Source organism: Astyanax mexicanus, chromosome 21 (assembly GCF_023375975.1).
Source record: "Astyanax mexicanus isolate ESR-SI-001 chromosome 21, AstMex3_surface, whole genome shotgun sequence".
In the NCBI taxonomy this organism is placed as follows: Eukaryota; Metazoa; Chordata; class Actinopteri; order Characiformes; family Acestrorhamphidae; genus Astyanax; species Astyanax mexicanus.
This window is the reverse complement of record NC_064428.1, coordinates 37,407,669-37,423,763: the sequence shown is the minus strand read 5'-3', so window position 1 is coordinate 37,423,763 and position 16,095 is coordinate 37,407,669. Positions and strand designations below refer to the sequence as shown.

At 35.9% G+C, this 16,095-nt stretch overlaps 1 protein-coding gene across 1 annotated transcript; it reads left to right on the top strand.

Annotated features, from left to right (window-relative positions):
• Positions 1-12,183: 12,183 nt before the first annotated feature.
• LOC107196967 (GTPase IMAP family member 7-like) lies at positions 12,184-14,493 on the top strand. The gene is made up of 2 exons (XM_049469503.1): positions 12,184-12,199; positions 13,688-14,493. Exons 1-2 carry the CDS (start codon positions 12,184-12,186, stop codon positions 14,491-14,493), a joined length of 822 nt encoding a protein of 273 aa, XP_049325460.1.
• Positions 14,494-16,095: the final 1,602 nt, after the last annotated feature.

Here is a 16,095-nt window from a genome sequence, read left to right as displayed (position 1 = left end):
TCTGCAAATGCTGTACAATGTAATCAGTTAATCAATATCATACCTGTCAAGTCTCCCGTTTTGGCCGGGAAACTACCGTATTTTACTCCTCTTTCCCGCCGTCTTCCCGTATTAGTATTTTCCCGTAAATTTCCCGTATTATATTAAGATAAAAAAACATATATATTATTGAGGAGACAGGGCACTGACTGCTCTGTTTCTCTTAACCAATCGTGGAGCCGGTTCAAGGAGAAAGTCCCGCCTTTCAGGAGAAACAGCCAATCAGCTTGCAAAGGAGGGTCAGTGTGGGGAAGCCCCCCCCCGTCGCTGTGAGTTCAGGCAGCTCGTCGGAGCTGCTGATGTTAAAACATATCTGGATATACAGCGATTTTTCTAAAAGAAAGGTAACGGTAGGTTAATCATGTAAACTGTGATGAGATTTTTCTGACAGCTGCTTAAAAATACTCGTCTCCAAAATAAAACACACAGATTAAACCTTTTAAAATAAAAAAATACAGCTTGTGACTCGGTTTAACTAGAAATGTGGCGAGGACCGAAATTAACTGAACTGATCAGGGGTGGAGTGATCAAAAGGAAGAAGTATTAATTAAAAATGATTAATTGTGTAGGCCACTTAGGACTAATTTTTACTGATGCAATATATCTGGTCCATGTCCTTTTAGTAAAAGCTCATAATACTATTTTTAGGTCACCTACAGTCATTTTGCAGAATTTGTGCACTCTTTGTTCAATTTTAAATCCATTAAATAAATAAAAAATATATCATATAAAAGAGTGCATTTATGCCAAAAAAAGACATGAAATCTTAACTTTTTTAAAAAATATATAGAAAAGGGTTTTTAATTTGGCTGTATCAAAAAAATTTTTGTAAACCTGTCTTAAAATGTAAGGGATACTGAACCTTCCTTGGGCTGGTGGGACGGCTGTAAGCGTACATAGGAAAATATCCCTTATTTATAAATCTAAAACTTGACAGGTATGCAATATAATCAAATTAGATCTGTAATAAAAACGATGTTTCCTTTGTGTTTTGTACATTTCCCTTCATAAGGTATTTTTAAAACCACGTATTGACATTCCTTCATCTAAACTGTGAGATTATAACCCTTAATGATTTAGTTTTTTAAAAGAATTTCTGAATAATTTTTGTGTTTTATCCATTTTGTTTCTATAACTTTGGTGATTTGGGTCTAAACTGAATAAAATCTAAATGGGGACATAGTTAGTTTTCTGTCTCTCTGTGTAAATTTTGGAGGTCTGTAGTGATTGACGCTGCAGAAAGTTGGCAACCTCTGCAGATTTGTCGCCACCACCTTGGTGTTTACTCATAAAAGGCTTGGACCCGTATCTCTGTAAAGCTGCTGTGTGTGAACATTTGTTGTGAAAACTCACTTTTATACCAAGTCCATAATAAATATAATAAATATAATATCTGTGACAGCTGGCTGTGGAATATTTAGTAGTGCTAAAATATGCATCCTATCCTATTATATACCTGTGAAGACATTCAGGAACACCTAAGTTGTGCAATCTATATCTAATCGTCTGACAGCACAGCCCCTATTCGCAGTAGATTAGATGGGTTTAACCATCTGAGGGAATTCTCCTCTCCCAAATGTTTGAGTTGGTTGCGCCCTCGAGTGGTCTTTTAAATTAAATTCAGCAACAGAATAACACGAAGCTCAGTCGGCTCAGATGGAGGGTAAAAAGTGGCCAGTTGAGCCGAAAAAAGGCCAGATTAAAAAAAGAAAGAAGATGGAAGAAGAAGCAGCCAAATGTGCAAAATTAACAAACTTTCCAAAGTTTTCCAGAGGACAGACTCCAGCTGCAGCCGGTAAACAGAGATGGAAATAATCTTGAATTGTCAGCTATTGCACAACGTTTGCAACCTCAACTTAGGGTAGTTTATTTTGTAGAGTCCAATACACATCATTACAGTTTTTCCCAAATGTTTAAACGCATTTCTAAAAACTTGGCTCAGTTTCTCAAAACTCTAAACACAAACTGAAAATTATTAACTCCTTTGTTAAAACTCCACAAATCTCCAGCAAAACTGATTCCTTCCACCAAAACAACACACACAACTATTTTAAGCTTATCTCTTACAGAGCATCAAATAAACACTGACAAGATCAATTCAGAGCACTGTTATCAGAAGTATTTGGTTATGTTTTTGACTTCATGAGGCCGCTGTACAAATTCAAATGCATACAAGTCCATGGAAATATGTTGTCTTTCTGTTGTTTTTATTTATTTGTTGTGGTGTAGGACCCCCCCCCCCCCCCATTTACAGTACTACACAAATATAAGCTATATGTGCTGTATGTAAAATGTTGCAAAACTGTAATTTTCACCTATTTTCACAATGAGAAACATGATAAGGAAAATTCACATACAAAGAGGACACAAAAATATATTTATTGCAAAATGCAAAGAAACAGATCACTGTTCATCAGACCCCTGATCTCAGTCAGACCAGAGGACCTCATCTACATCAGCTGCAATATTCTCTCTCGCCAAACAGTGTGGGAAAAATGCCTTTGCATGACAGATCCATCCATGGCAATCATCTGCGTGGATTTTATCACATGCCTCCCCCATTACATGAAGTAGCGCCACACGCTCGTGGGGTCTGTGTCCGTACACTTTCCACCTCCATGCAGAAAAGAATTCCTCTATTGGATTGAGAAATGGGGAATATGGTGGAAGGTGCAGCACAACAAACTGTGGATTTAGAGAACCAATCATTGACCAGAGCTGCCCAGTAGAAACTTACATTATCCCAGATGAAAACATAGGAGGGCTGTATCAGTCACGTGAGTCCTCTTTTATACTCTGACAAATGATTGAAACGTTCTGCTATTTAAGTTTATATAGCTGCAACTTGTGTGAGACTATTTGGTAATAAGGGTTTTGTATTTGAAGGTCAGTGATTCTTAGGTGACCAATGTTTTCTAAATGATGAAATTTGTGTTTAGTGATTTGCAAAGCTGTGATTTAGAATGATATTTGAGTGAGAACGTGTGGAATTGTGTTTAGAGTTTAGCAGTTTGGAGTCACAATGTTGACACATGAGCTTCATGTTTTTGGATTTGTGTGCATAGTTCCACATTTTTTGTGTAAACATTTGGGAAAAACTGTAAATGTTATTAGCTTATTAGCGTCTAGCTTGTTAGCATACAGAACGTCTCCCTGGTCTTTTAAATGAATGTTGATTTATTCATTTAATAGCTGTATCTAAGCCAGACAGACACTGTGTGATTTTTTAATGTTTGAATGGTTTGTCCTGTACAAAAACGCACCTGATTTATATGCTGACACTGTAGTATGAGTGGCAGGCTGAGAGACTGAACGTCATGCAGCCCCAAAGCAGTAGAATTAGCGCCAGATCCCACACACCCATTAATCCACCTGCGGAGCTTTAAATGCCCGGATGAGCGCGTCACTTTCCTCACCATATACAGTGAGTCCAAGAAGTATTTGATCCCTTGCTGATTTTCTTCGTTGGCCCACTAATAAAGACATGATCATTCTATACTTTTAATGGTAGATGTATTCTTACATGGAGAGACAGAATATTAAAAAGAAAATCCAGAAAATAAATCTAAGGAATATATATTAATTGATTTGTATTTCATGGAGTGAAATAAGTATTTGATCCCTTAGTATTCATTAGCAGTTCTGGCTTTTACAGACCAGTTAGACACTCCCAATCAACTTGTTACCTGACCTGAAGCCACCTGTTCTCACTAATCACTTGTGTGAAAAACACCTGTCCACAGACTCAGACAGATCACACAGATTTCAAGTCTCCAACATGGGTAAAACCAAAGAGCTGTCACAGGACCTCAGAGTCAGAATTGTTGACCTTCACAAAGCTGGAATGGGCTACAAAAAGATTAGTAAGGTGTTGGATGTGAAAGTAACAACTATTGGTGCAATTATCAGAAAGTTTAAAGAGTATAACATGACAATCAACAGACCTCGGCCCGGTGCTCCAAAGAAGATTTCGCCTCGTGGGGTGGCAATGATGCTGAGAACGGTCAGAAATCGTCCTGCAACCACTCGGCAGGAGTTAGCAAATGACCTGAAGGCAGCTGGGACCACAGTTTGCAAGGAAACAATTGGCAACACTTTGCGCAACAATGGATTCACATCCTGCAGTGCCCGAAAGGTACCCCTGCTGAAGAGAGCACATGTGGAGGCACACCTCAAGCATGCCAATGATCATTTGAAAGATGAACCAAGTTATTGGGAGAAGGTTTTGTGGTCAGACGAGACCAAAATTGAACTTTTTGGCCTCAACTCCACCCGCCATGTGTGGAGGAAGAAAAATGCTGCCTATGACCCCAAGAACACTGTGCCCACCGTCAAGCATGGAGGTGGAAGCATAATGTTTTGGGGGTGTTTCTCTGCCAAGGGTACAGGGCTACTTCACCGCATCACTGGGAAGATGGATGGAGCCATGTACCGCACAATCCTGAGGGACAACCTCCTCCCCTCTGCCAGGGATCTGAAAATGGGCCGTGGTTGGGTCTTCCAACATGATAACGACCCTAAACATACAGCAAAGGCAACAAAGGATTGGCTCAAGAAAAATCACATTAAGGTCATGGAGTGGCCCAGCCAGTCGCCAGACCTCAATCCGATCGAAAATCTATGGAGGGAGCTGAAGGTCAGAGTTGCCGAGCGACAGCCCACCAACCTTCATGATTTAGAGAGGATCTGCAAAGAAGAGTGGGCCAAAATTCCCCCTGGTGCGTGTGCTAAACTTGTGGTTAACTACAACAAACGTCTCACCGCTGTGCTTGCAAACAAAGGCTTTGCCACTAAGTATTGAGTGTGTTTGGCAAGAGGGATCAAATACTTATTTTCCTCATTGAAATACAAATTAATTAAAATATATTCTTTAAAATTATATTCTGGATTTTTGTCTTGATATTCTGTCTCTCCATGTTAGAATATATCTACCATTAAAAGTGCAGAAGGATAGTGTCTTTATTAGTGGGCAAACAAAGAAAATCAGCAAGGGATCAAATACTTCTTGGACTCACTGTAGCTAAGTAACCAAGTATTATATATTATATATTATATATTATAATTCTCCTTAACTGAAACTAATAAAAACGGTAATTAAAAGAAAAACTAAAACGAACTGAAATTACAGATTGAATACCCTAATTTTCGTGTTTGTTCATTTATTTATAATTGATTAATATAAATGTGGTATATCTTGATATATATCGTTATCGTGATATAACAAATTCCATATACTGATTTATGATTTTTCCCATATCGCCCAGCACTACTTCTAAGTAATATTAATCCATAAAATTACAATTTTATATCTGATTTAAATTTGAATGAAACATGTTTAAGTGAAGGGTGTTCTGTTAACTTACCAACATATACTTGTACTTATATGCAATAAAAAGGCATTGGAAGATCTAGCTGCTGTTTCATTTATTCAAATTCCTGCTCCATGGAAAAAATGGGCTGGATTTGGGCATGAAACTCCCGGGCTGAAAAAGGGGCCCACTCCGTCCCTGCCACTATCTAACTAGTTAACTCACCAGGAAATGCATCACGTGACTCTTTATATAAAATATAAAATTATGTTAAACCTTCTACATGTTGACTTAATTTTCCCACCTTAGGGTTTGACATAAAATAGAAATCTCTACTGCTGGTGGTTCTTCTATTAAAATGTTTATAAAACTTTTTAAAACGCTTTTACACAGACGCAGTTAAATAATGATGCCAATAGCAGTAAAACGTTTATTAAAATGTATTTTTACAAATCTAGCACCCTTTTAAGTCATCCAGCTTTTAGATGTGAAATCTAACCCAAAAAAGAGGACAAAAAAAGAGAAAGTTATAAAAAGTCTTTGTCTCTCTCTAGTGGTGAACTGGTGTAACAAAACATATTCAACACCACAAGTACATTTTCCTTTTTTATTCATTATTCGCTCACAACGTTTCTGCATAATAAATACGAGTTTAAAGGAAAAGAAGAAATTTGACAACAAACAAAAATTTGGACAGAAGAAATCTCTGAAAGACATGCTAAGTAGGCCTTTTTTTATTTGTGCAGAAAAATAGAGATATACACTACAAAATAAAAAATCTAGATTATATTGGACAATATTTAACATCCTAAAGAGGCATCACTTTAAGTGATGATTATCTAGTAGAAGGTATTTTCGATGGTTGTTAATGGTTCCATGGCATTTTCTCCTTCATTATGCACAAATATACAATATTAACAAAAGTATATGTGCATTTGCTCATTATTCATTGTTTCCTCTAAAGTCAAGGTTATTTAAAAGAGTTTATGTTACTTTTGTTGGAGTAACTGAAGGCTTTGCAATATTACTAAGTTCAAGTTGATTTCTGCAGTGATTATTGTTAATATGAAAGAATATATATAAATATATATATATATATATTTTTTTTTTAAGTAACACTTTCAGACCTTTTACATTATTAAATTATGTGTAAACAGTAAATATACGGAAATAAAGCACAGACTACTTTACATGTTTTGTTTACTCAACAACCTGGCATAAAGACTGATGCAGTCGGGGAGTGTCTATCAGTTTCTTATTATTAGAGACAGTTGAAGCATCAGGAGCAGCATCTGAACATTCAGGTAGGTTTATATTTCATATTTTAAATTTAGTTACATTCCAGCTGGACTTACATATACATGTAATATATGCAATAATACATATACATTATAATTAGTAGGAACTAAAAATGTATTGTGATTTGAAACAAAGCACAGTACTGAAGAGTAAACAGTCCAGAAACTGTTAGAACTGCACTGTATATGATATTAAACATATTACTGGTGTCTTCATTTAGAAACATGTGTAAAAATAGATTTGCATAATCAGTCAATCTTTGTTGCAAAAAACATTATCTATAATCTGTTTTATGTCAGGTGGGCGTAGAATACTGGCCTCATATTATATATATATATATATATATATATATATATATATATATATATATATATATATATATATATATATATATATATATATATATATATATATATTTATATGAGCATTTTTTATTCACACTTCATTACATTTTATTCAGAATTAACTTACACTTTCAACTGGATCCATAGAGCAAATACCTTAAAATTCCTTTGTCCTGCTATAAACCCTGAGGTGGATGTTTGCTGTGTAACCAGTGCCCACAGTTTAATGCAGCTTTGTTTTTTTTACAAGAAAATGTTCTGAATCAGTTTCTCGGATTTTGTTATTTATAGGTACACGTTTCAGTAAAATGAACATTGTTTTAATCTATAAATGAAAAATGAAACTACGCATGGGAAGGGACAGTAGATTGTGCTTAATATCATGTAATGCTTTATTATTACATTTGTTTGAAATTCACAGACATGGTTATAAGTATTTAAATTGTACTACATGTTTTCAGGTGATAAAGAGGTGGGAGGATCTGCACAGTTCTACTGAAACCATACTGAAAGATTGGTAAGAAAAAAAGAGAATTTAAAGTTTGAAAAAACGCAATTCCTTTAGGGTAAGTAACCGCTTGACAATTAAATTTAGCTATATTATAAATTCCCCAATAATTTTGCAAATTACATAATAAACCAGTGCACCTTTTTTTAAAACTCAGAAGACATGACCATGCATAAAGCTCGTTTTCAGTGTAGCCAAACTTATACAGAAAGAATTAAACATGATAAAGTATAAATCATTTAATCATTTTAAATTACAAAAAATAATAACAGTGAACAAAAGAAAAATAGAAACAAATAAAACTTGAGTTTTAATTGATAAGAATTTAAGATTAAAAGAAGATTATTTATTGATACAAAATTATACATTAATTAAAAAACAGTAAATATTAAGCTAAAACTTTTACATAAAAAATACTTTAAAGCTAGTGAAGGTTTAGAGAATTCCTGTACAAATCTCAGTTAAGACATTGTGTAAGACATTTTGGTACAGTGTGTAATGATGAGTTTTATGGGAGTGTCCAGTGATTAATGTTAAAGCTGAATAAACAATCCTGTCAAGGAACTTAAATATTTGTTTAAGATCTGATCCTTCCCCTCCCTTATGTACTGGGATGACATGATCTATTTATCATTTGATTCTGGGAATTCTGCAAGTTGAAACTAAAATATCAAACATCAAACATTCAGGAGAATCTCTCGCTATCTTTAATAAACTCCTGAAGACAGAGCTCTTCAAAGAGCACTTACTCTCCTAACACCTCTAACTAACTACCTTCTACTACCAGATCAGGAGAATCTCTCACTATCTTTAATAAACTCCTGAAGACAGAGCTCTTCAAAGAGCACTTACTCTCCTAACACCTCTAACTAACTACCTTCTACTACCAGATCAGGAGAATCTCTCGCTATCTTTAATAATAAACTCCTGAAGACAGAGCTCTTCAAAGAGCACTTACTCTCCTAACACCTCTAACACACTAACTACTTCTAACCTCATTTCCTTCTTCTCCTCCTTCACTCCTCTATCCTATTATTCCCCTTTTTCCTCCTTTTATCCCTATCCAAAGATGTTTTTCCTTTAAACTTATTTTACATTGTACTTTACTATTGTAAGTCGCTTTGGACAAAAGCGTCTGCCAAATGTAATGTAATGTAATGTAATGTAATGTAGTGTAATGTAATGTAATCTTTTATAAATGTTCTAAAATGACTGATGTGAATGAGAAGTAATAGTTCGGTTTGTCCATGCTCTACAGTTATATTTAAATCAGAGATTTTGGAAAACAGTGAACTATTTAAGTAATTGAAAAGTTGAGCAGTTGACTGGTTGAGTTTAGTTGTGTAAAGAACTGAGTGATTTGAGTATACCATGGGTTGAAAATGGAAGTTTAACTTGTACATCATAAAAAAGGTTAGAGTTTGTATACATGATAATTATCTGGATGGTTTAAAGATGGCCGGTAGAGGCAAACTGCAGCCAAACTTACTGTACCAAGCCAGTGAACCCATATATGCTGGTTATTTAGGTATTTCTTTAAAACACTTTTTTCTTCAGGGTTAACTTGCAAGAATATGCATTAACAGAACCAAGCTACCACTACAAAACAATGTACCAATGTCCTGAGATGGGTGAATATGGAAAGTAAAAGTGTATACAGTCAGGTTAATAGGTATTTCGGTTTAGGTTAATGTGATTATACAACAATGGACTATATAACCAGAGAATATTCTACACGTTTCTACTTCCCAAAAAAAAAATTAAAAAGAGAATCTTATAATCTTACATCTACTTTTTACTTGATGTATAGACTGATATTTTAGTGTTAGCAATGGAGCAACAATCTAACAGTACAATTAATTTAATACTGCAAAATACGACAGCATGACATTACAGGTTTTAGACCAGCCTAGACCAGCCAGGCTCAGGGGTGGATTTCCCGAAAACGATCAATATTAGCAGATAATGAACGAACTAAGTATGTACTAAATGTATTTATTTATTTACTCACCTGCTTACTTACTTACAGGAACACATGATTTTATAAACAAAAACTTTAAACCAACCAGAATATGTTTTCTACTTCATACATTTATCTTTGAGTTCAGATCTGCAGACTCTTGGTGAGATTTTAATCTCAGTGTCTTCATGATTTAGAGTCACCTGGAATAGTTTTCTCAGCATCTTGAAGGAAGGAGTTCCTGAAGGTGCTGAACAATAGCTGCTGCTTTTCCTTCATGCTGTGAAGCTCCAGCTCATCCCAATTAAATCACCTCAAATCACCATCTCAGTTGGGTTTAGGTCAGGGGATTGAGGAGGCCATGCACGTTTTTGTTTACTAGATAATTTCATATGAGTCAATTAATAGTTTTCATGGGTTTAATATTAATCTACAATGTCGAAAATAAGTGACATAAAAATTTTGTTTATTCTGGGGAGCTGACACACCCCAGAGTTTACCCAGATGAACGGCCACAGTGTTGGTTAGAAGCACCTGATTAAGGAATAATATTAAATATTACCTGCACATTCACCGATACCCTTTACAATACGTGTAGGTGTGATTAAAGACACCGCAGGCGTCCCCTGCACCGGACCTACAGTACCAGGGATTTTCCCAATAGCATGGAAATATATTGTGTTGTGCTGTAATTCCCGGGCTGGTGTGAATTGTATATAAGTACAAACCGGATTCCAAAAAAGTTGGGACACTAAACAAATTGCGAATAAAAACTGGATGCAATGATGTGGAGATGGCAAATGTCAACATTTTATTCAGAATGGAACACAAATCAAAAGTTTAAACTGAGAGAATGTATCAATTTAAGGGAAAATATGTTGTTTAAAAATTTCATGGCGTCAACAAATCCCAAAAAAGTTGGGACAAGGCCATTTTCTCCACTGTGTGCGCCAATTGTTCTCTATATGTGAAAGATCTGGCCTTTTCACTACCCGGATCCTTCTCCTACGTAGCCATGATGTTGTGATTGCTGCAGGGTGTGGTCTGGCATTATCTTGCTGAAAAATGCAGGGTCTTCCCTGAAAGACATGACGTCTAAATGGGATCATATTTTGTTCTAGAACCTGAACATAGTTCTCTGCATTAATGCTGCCTTTCCAGACATGCAAGCTGCCCAAGCCACAAGAACTCATGCAACCCCATACCATCAGTGACGCAGCTTCTGAACGGAGCAGTGATAACAACTTGGGTTATCCTTGTCCTCTCTGGTCCGGATGACATGGCGCCCCAGTGTTCTATAAAGAACTTCACATCGTGACTCATCTGACCACAGAACAGTCTTCCATTTTGCCATAATCCACTGCTTAGAAATGGCTTCCTCTTTGCACTGTTTCAGCTGGCAGTGGCGGATGGCACGGTGGATTGTGTTTAGTGACAGCGCTTTCTGGAAGTATTCCTGAGCCCATTCTGTTATTTTCTTGACAGTGGCATTCCTGTTTGAGGTTCAGTGATGTTTTAGGGGCCCGGAGATTACGAGCATCCAGTAGAGTTTTACGGCCTGGACCCTTACACACAGCGATTGTTCCAGATTCTCTGAATCTTCTGATGATGTTATGCACGGTTGATGATGATAACTTAAGTCTTTGCTATTTTATGCTGGGTAACACCATTCTGGCGCAACAATGGTGGAATTGGTGAACTTCTTACCATCTTGGCTTCTGAAAGACACTGACATCCTGAGAAGCTCTTTTTATACCCAATCATGTTTTCAATTGACCTAATTAGTGTGAATTGGTCTTCCAGCTGTTCGTTATGTGCTCAATTTCCTTTTTCCAGCCACTTATTGCTACTTGTCCCAACTTTTTTGGGATTTGTTGACACTGTGAAATTTTGATTCAATATATTTTTCCTTTAGAATGTTACATTTACTCAGATTAAACTTTTGATCTGTCATCTATGTTCTATTCTGAATAAAATATTGACATTTGCCATCTCCACATCATTGCATTCAGTTTTTATTTACAATTTGTTTAGTGTACCAACTTTTTTTGGAATACGGTTTGTATGTGTGTATTCCACAGTAACAGCCTGATTACAGAATGCACGGACTTGCTAAGACCGTGAGCATCATCTGCAGGAATTCATTGATTGCGTTCATTTCAGCATTAATGTCAAGAACTCTACCATCGCTAATCTGGATTTTAAATATTTATTTGTGGGGTTGATTGGTCAATTCCAAAATGCCCACTTAGACTACAAGCATCAGACAAAGTTGGCATTATAAAATGATATAATATAATATAATATAATCAACCACGGAAATAATATTTTTTCTTCCTCAAAATTGCCAGTCCCTGGTGTTTAAGGTGCTGAACTGCAAGCAAAAATCCCTTAAAGAAGCTCTTTCTGATTAACGACTGGGTCAGGGGACTCGTTAATCTGTGAGCGAGTTTACGTAGTACTTTAGTTACGCACGGGTTTGGGAAACACTCTTTAACAACACCCCAGATCAATCATGGTCACAAACACTGATTCTAGATCAGCGCTCTTTTTACTAAAATGCTGTGTATACACCATCAAACTGACCCCAAGATTTCTTTATGTATGACAGTCTGATGACACTAGATAAGTGTCCAGCACAAACGCTTCCTCATTACTGAAGAAAGTAAAGGACCGTAGCAGCTCCTCAACTTTCAGAATTTCGATTAAGGCACTTGAGACCTGATGTCAGAAGATTCACGTAAGTACATATTTCTATAATTATCCAGAATGCAAGACCAAAAATCTGATTTATTACACATATTTCATGTTTCAATTGCAAATTTTAATATAAGTATATATAAATAACAGAACCCCTATTTGACAATGGAAGATGTGAAGAAGCTCAATCATCAGGTAAGATTCCAAGTTTAATTTTTTTAATTTGTGCAAACTTTAACATACATGCACATTAATCAAAGAATAAATTATTCTGGAGGTTCTTTATTTGTATTTTTTTATGTAATATTTCTACTATTACCAAATAGCAATAACCTGATTATGCATGTTGCTGTTGGCAATAGTCCTGAACCAACCAAATGAAAAGTCAACAGGTCTGTTTATTCTTAGATAAATACATAATTTAAAAATATTTAACCCTCATACCCTCCTTAAATTATGCAGCCTCTAGACACCTTCGTGGCAAAAAATGTACACGCCCCGAAAAACTGCTCTTAAATCATTATACATTAATATATATATATATATATATATATATATATATATATATATATATATATATATATATATATATATATATATATATTTATAAATTCACTAAATCAAATTTCATACCTACTCACAACTAGGATTTTAACCCTTTAAATGACAGTTTAATTATTTGAATTATTGCATTTTTTTGTTGCAAAAAACAAAGTTATTTTTCATAAAACAAATGGGGCATTGGTGGTAATTAGAGTCTTGGAAATGTCAAAGATTTGCAACAAAATTGTTTTAACTGCATTATTACTTTTTATGTAGTGCCAGATTTCAAATTTTGCATAAAAAAAAAAAAAAGAAATATTAATGTATAATGATTTATTTTTTGGGGTGTGTACATTTTTGCAACGAAGGTGTCCAGAGGGTGCAAAATGCATCCAGAGAGTATAAATGACGTGTACGAGTAAAAGACATTAGATTTCAAAAATATAATGGAAAAAGGAGGTTTTCTGCAAAAAATCATGGCACTTGCTGCAACACAGCCAAAATTATCAGCAAATGAAAAAAAAGTAGACAAAAACGTACAAAAATGCCCGAGGAGGGCATAAGGGTTAAACTGTAATCTTTTGTTTATCGAGGTCCAGAGTGTGATTAAAATGTTCTGTTGATTTTTGAGCGGTGTATTAATACAAAGAAATATGTCATGCAAGGAAATTTCCACAAAAAGAAAACAGAAAGTTAAGAAGCAGAGACAAAAAGGAAGCATAATGTAGATACAGTAGCTGTATGTCTGTGCCCAATTACAGTACAAAACCATGCATTATTCCTGGTCTGAACAAGTGCCCCAGTGCAGCCTTATTTAGACTAAATTAACCAGTGAAGTTGTTAACTAAGCATCTTCCCATCAGGCAGTAAAAACTGTTCCTTCACAGTTTGTTGTGTATTTGTGTCTCTTGCCAGAAGCCTCAATTTCGGTTTTATCTGTGGTGTGGTTTTATAACAAGTTTACTTGTAATTGATTAATTCACAGAGACTGATGTGAGGATTATACTGGTGGGTAAAGCTGGAGCAGGAAAGAGCGCTACTGGAAACACCATCCTGGATAAAGATGTGTTTAGATCAGAAATGTCTTCAGATTCAGTTACGGAAAACTGTGAAATACAGCATCAGATAAATGGAGATAGAACAATCTCAGTTATTGACACTCCTGGGATTTTTGGTGGAATGAAAGGAAAGGAAATGACAGAGCAAATGCAGAAGTGTGTGGAAATGTCAGTTCCTGGTCCTCATGCGTTCCTGCTGGTGATCAGAATAGGAAGATTCACCCCTGAGGAGAGAAACGCTGTGAAGTGGATTCAGAAGAACTTTGGAAAAGACGCTTCAATGTACACCATCGTTCTGTTCACCCACGCTGATCAGCTGAAGGGGAAACCTCTGGATGAGTTCATCAGCAAAAACAGAGATCTTCTGCTCTTAATTAACGCCTGCGGAAACAGATATCTCGCATTTAATAACGATGAGAGAAATGACCGAACTCAGGTCATGAAGCTGCTGGAGGAGATAGATAAGATGGTGGAATTTAATGGTGGAGAGTACTACACTAATGAGATGTTCAAAAAAGCCCAGCAGGAGATAAAGTTGAAGAAATATGCAAAGAACACTGCACTGGGAGCAGGAGTACTAGGTGGAGCAGGAATAATAGCTGGAGTGGTTGCGCTGGCTGCTCCAGAGCTTATTGCACTGTCAGCTGTTGCTGCAGTGACTTCTGGCATAGCAACTGTTGGGGCAGCAGTAGGAAAGATAGTTTATGATGAGGTAGCAAAGAAAAACAATTAGCAAGCCTGCTGCACAAGCTGTAGACATATTCATGGAAAAATGAATGCAATTTAGTAAATTCTCTTGTAATCATAATCATCATGGTTGTGCATTACATGTTCCAACTCCAGAATGTGCGGTCTGATGGTGCAATGTGTGCTTGTATACAGCTTTTTGATCAGACGTACAGTTTTCTTAAAACTTTGTAAACGTACAATTTTTGGGTCCATTAAGAATGAATGGGGAGAAAATTTGCAAGGCTGTGTACATCACAAAGACCAAATTTGAAAACCTATAGAACTTATCGCATTCTTTCCGACAATATGCTGTATGAAACAATACGATGCACAGATTTCATACAATTGTCGTACAAAGTTTTCCCACTAAACCCATTCTGTACCCTGCTCTCTAGTATAGTGAGTGTATGGAGGAGCTATTGGATAAACAAGCTATCAGTTAAAAGTTTGGACACCCCACATGGCCAGAGCACCCTAGCGTCCATAGCTATGGACATATAGACATAGCTATGCCAAACACATTATAACCTGAATTATGCAAATATGTTACTTAGCAACCACCTACCAATCACTTAACCACACCATAGCAACACCTTAGCAACCACCTAGTAACATCTTAGCAACCACCTTGCAACATCTTAGCAACACCTTAGCCACCACCATGGATAACATAGAAATGCTTTAACTGCTAGCAACTGCTTAGCAACATCAAAGCAACCACAGCAGCCACCTAGCAACTGCTTAGCAACCACCAAGCAGCTGCTCAGCAACATCATAGCAACCACCCCGGACACCATAGCAATGCTTTATCAGCCACCTAGCAACACCTCAGCAACCAGTCCTAATTCCAGGTTGCCAGGTAAAGAACATAATAGCTACATAGATTTTTGCTTAATCTTTTTTCTATTCTGCAGTTTCGTACCACTAGAAAAAAGATTAATAGTCTAGATGGAAACAGGGGTCCACGAGCACATAGTGGATTTTTTTTCGCCACCTGTTTTTTCTTAATCTTTGAAGTGTCTATTTTAAGGTTCTGACAGGTAACAGGATGAAATAATGTCCCATGATATTTATTTTTAACCCTTTAATGCATCTATGCTAATTCCGAACCGGAAAAAAATTATGAAGAAAATGCCATATCTCCTTGAGTTAACAACCTATACAGACAAATGAGCACACTTTTCCATACAATTCTGGGCCAAGGAATTTAATGGAATGGTTATTTTAAAGTTTTTTTTTTTTACATATTTTGACTTAATTCTGGGACAAAAATATAAAAAAAATCAGAAAATGTTAATTTGCCTGTATGTTTTCACATTACACTAAAATCCTGTGCATTAAATAAAAACATCTTGGGATTTTTCTTAATCTTTGAAGTGTCTACTTTAAGATTATGACAAGTAACAGGACAAAAAATGTCCTGTGGGGCTTATTTATAACCCTTTACTACACCTATCCCAATTTCGAACCTGAAAAAATATGAATTAATTGGCATAGCTCCTTAAGTTAACAACCTATACAGACAAATGAGCACACTTTTCCATACAATTCTGGGCCAAGGAATTTAATGGAATGGTTATTTTTAAGTTTTTTACACATTTTGACT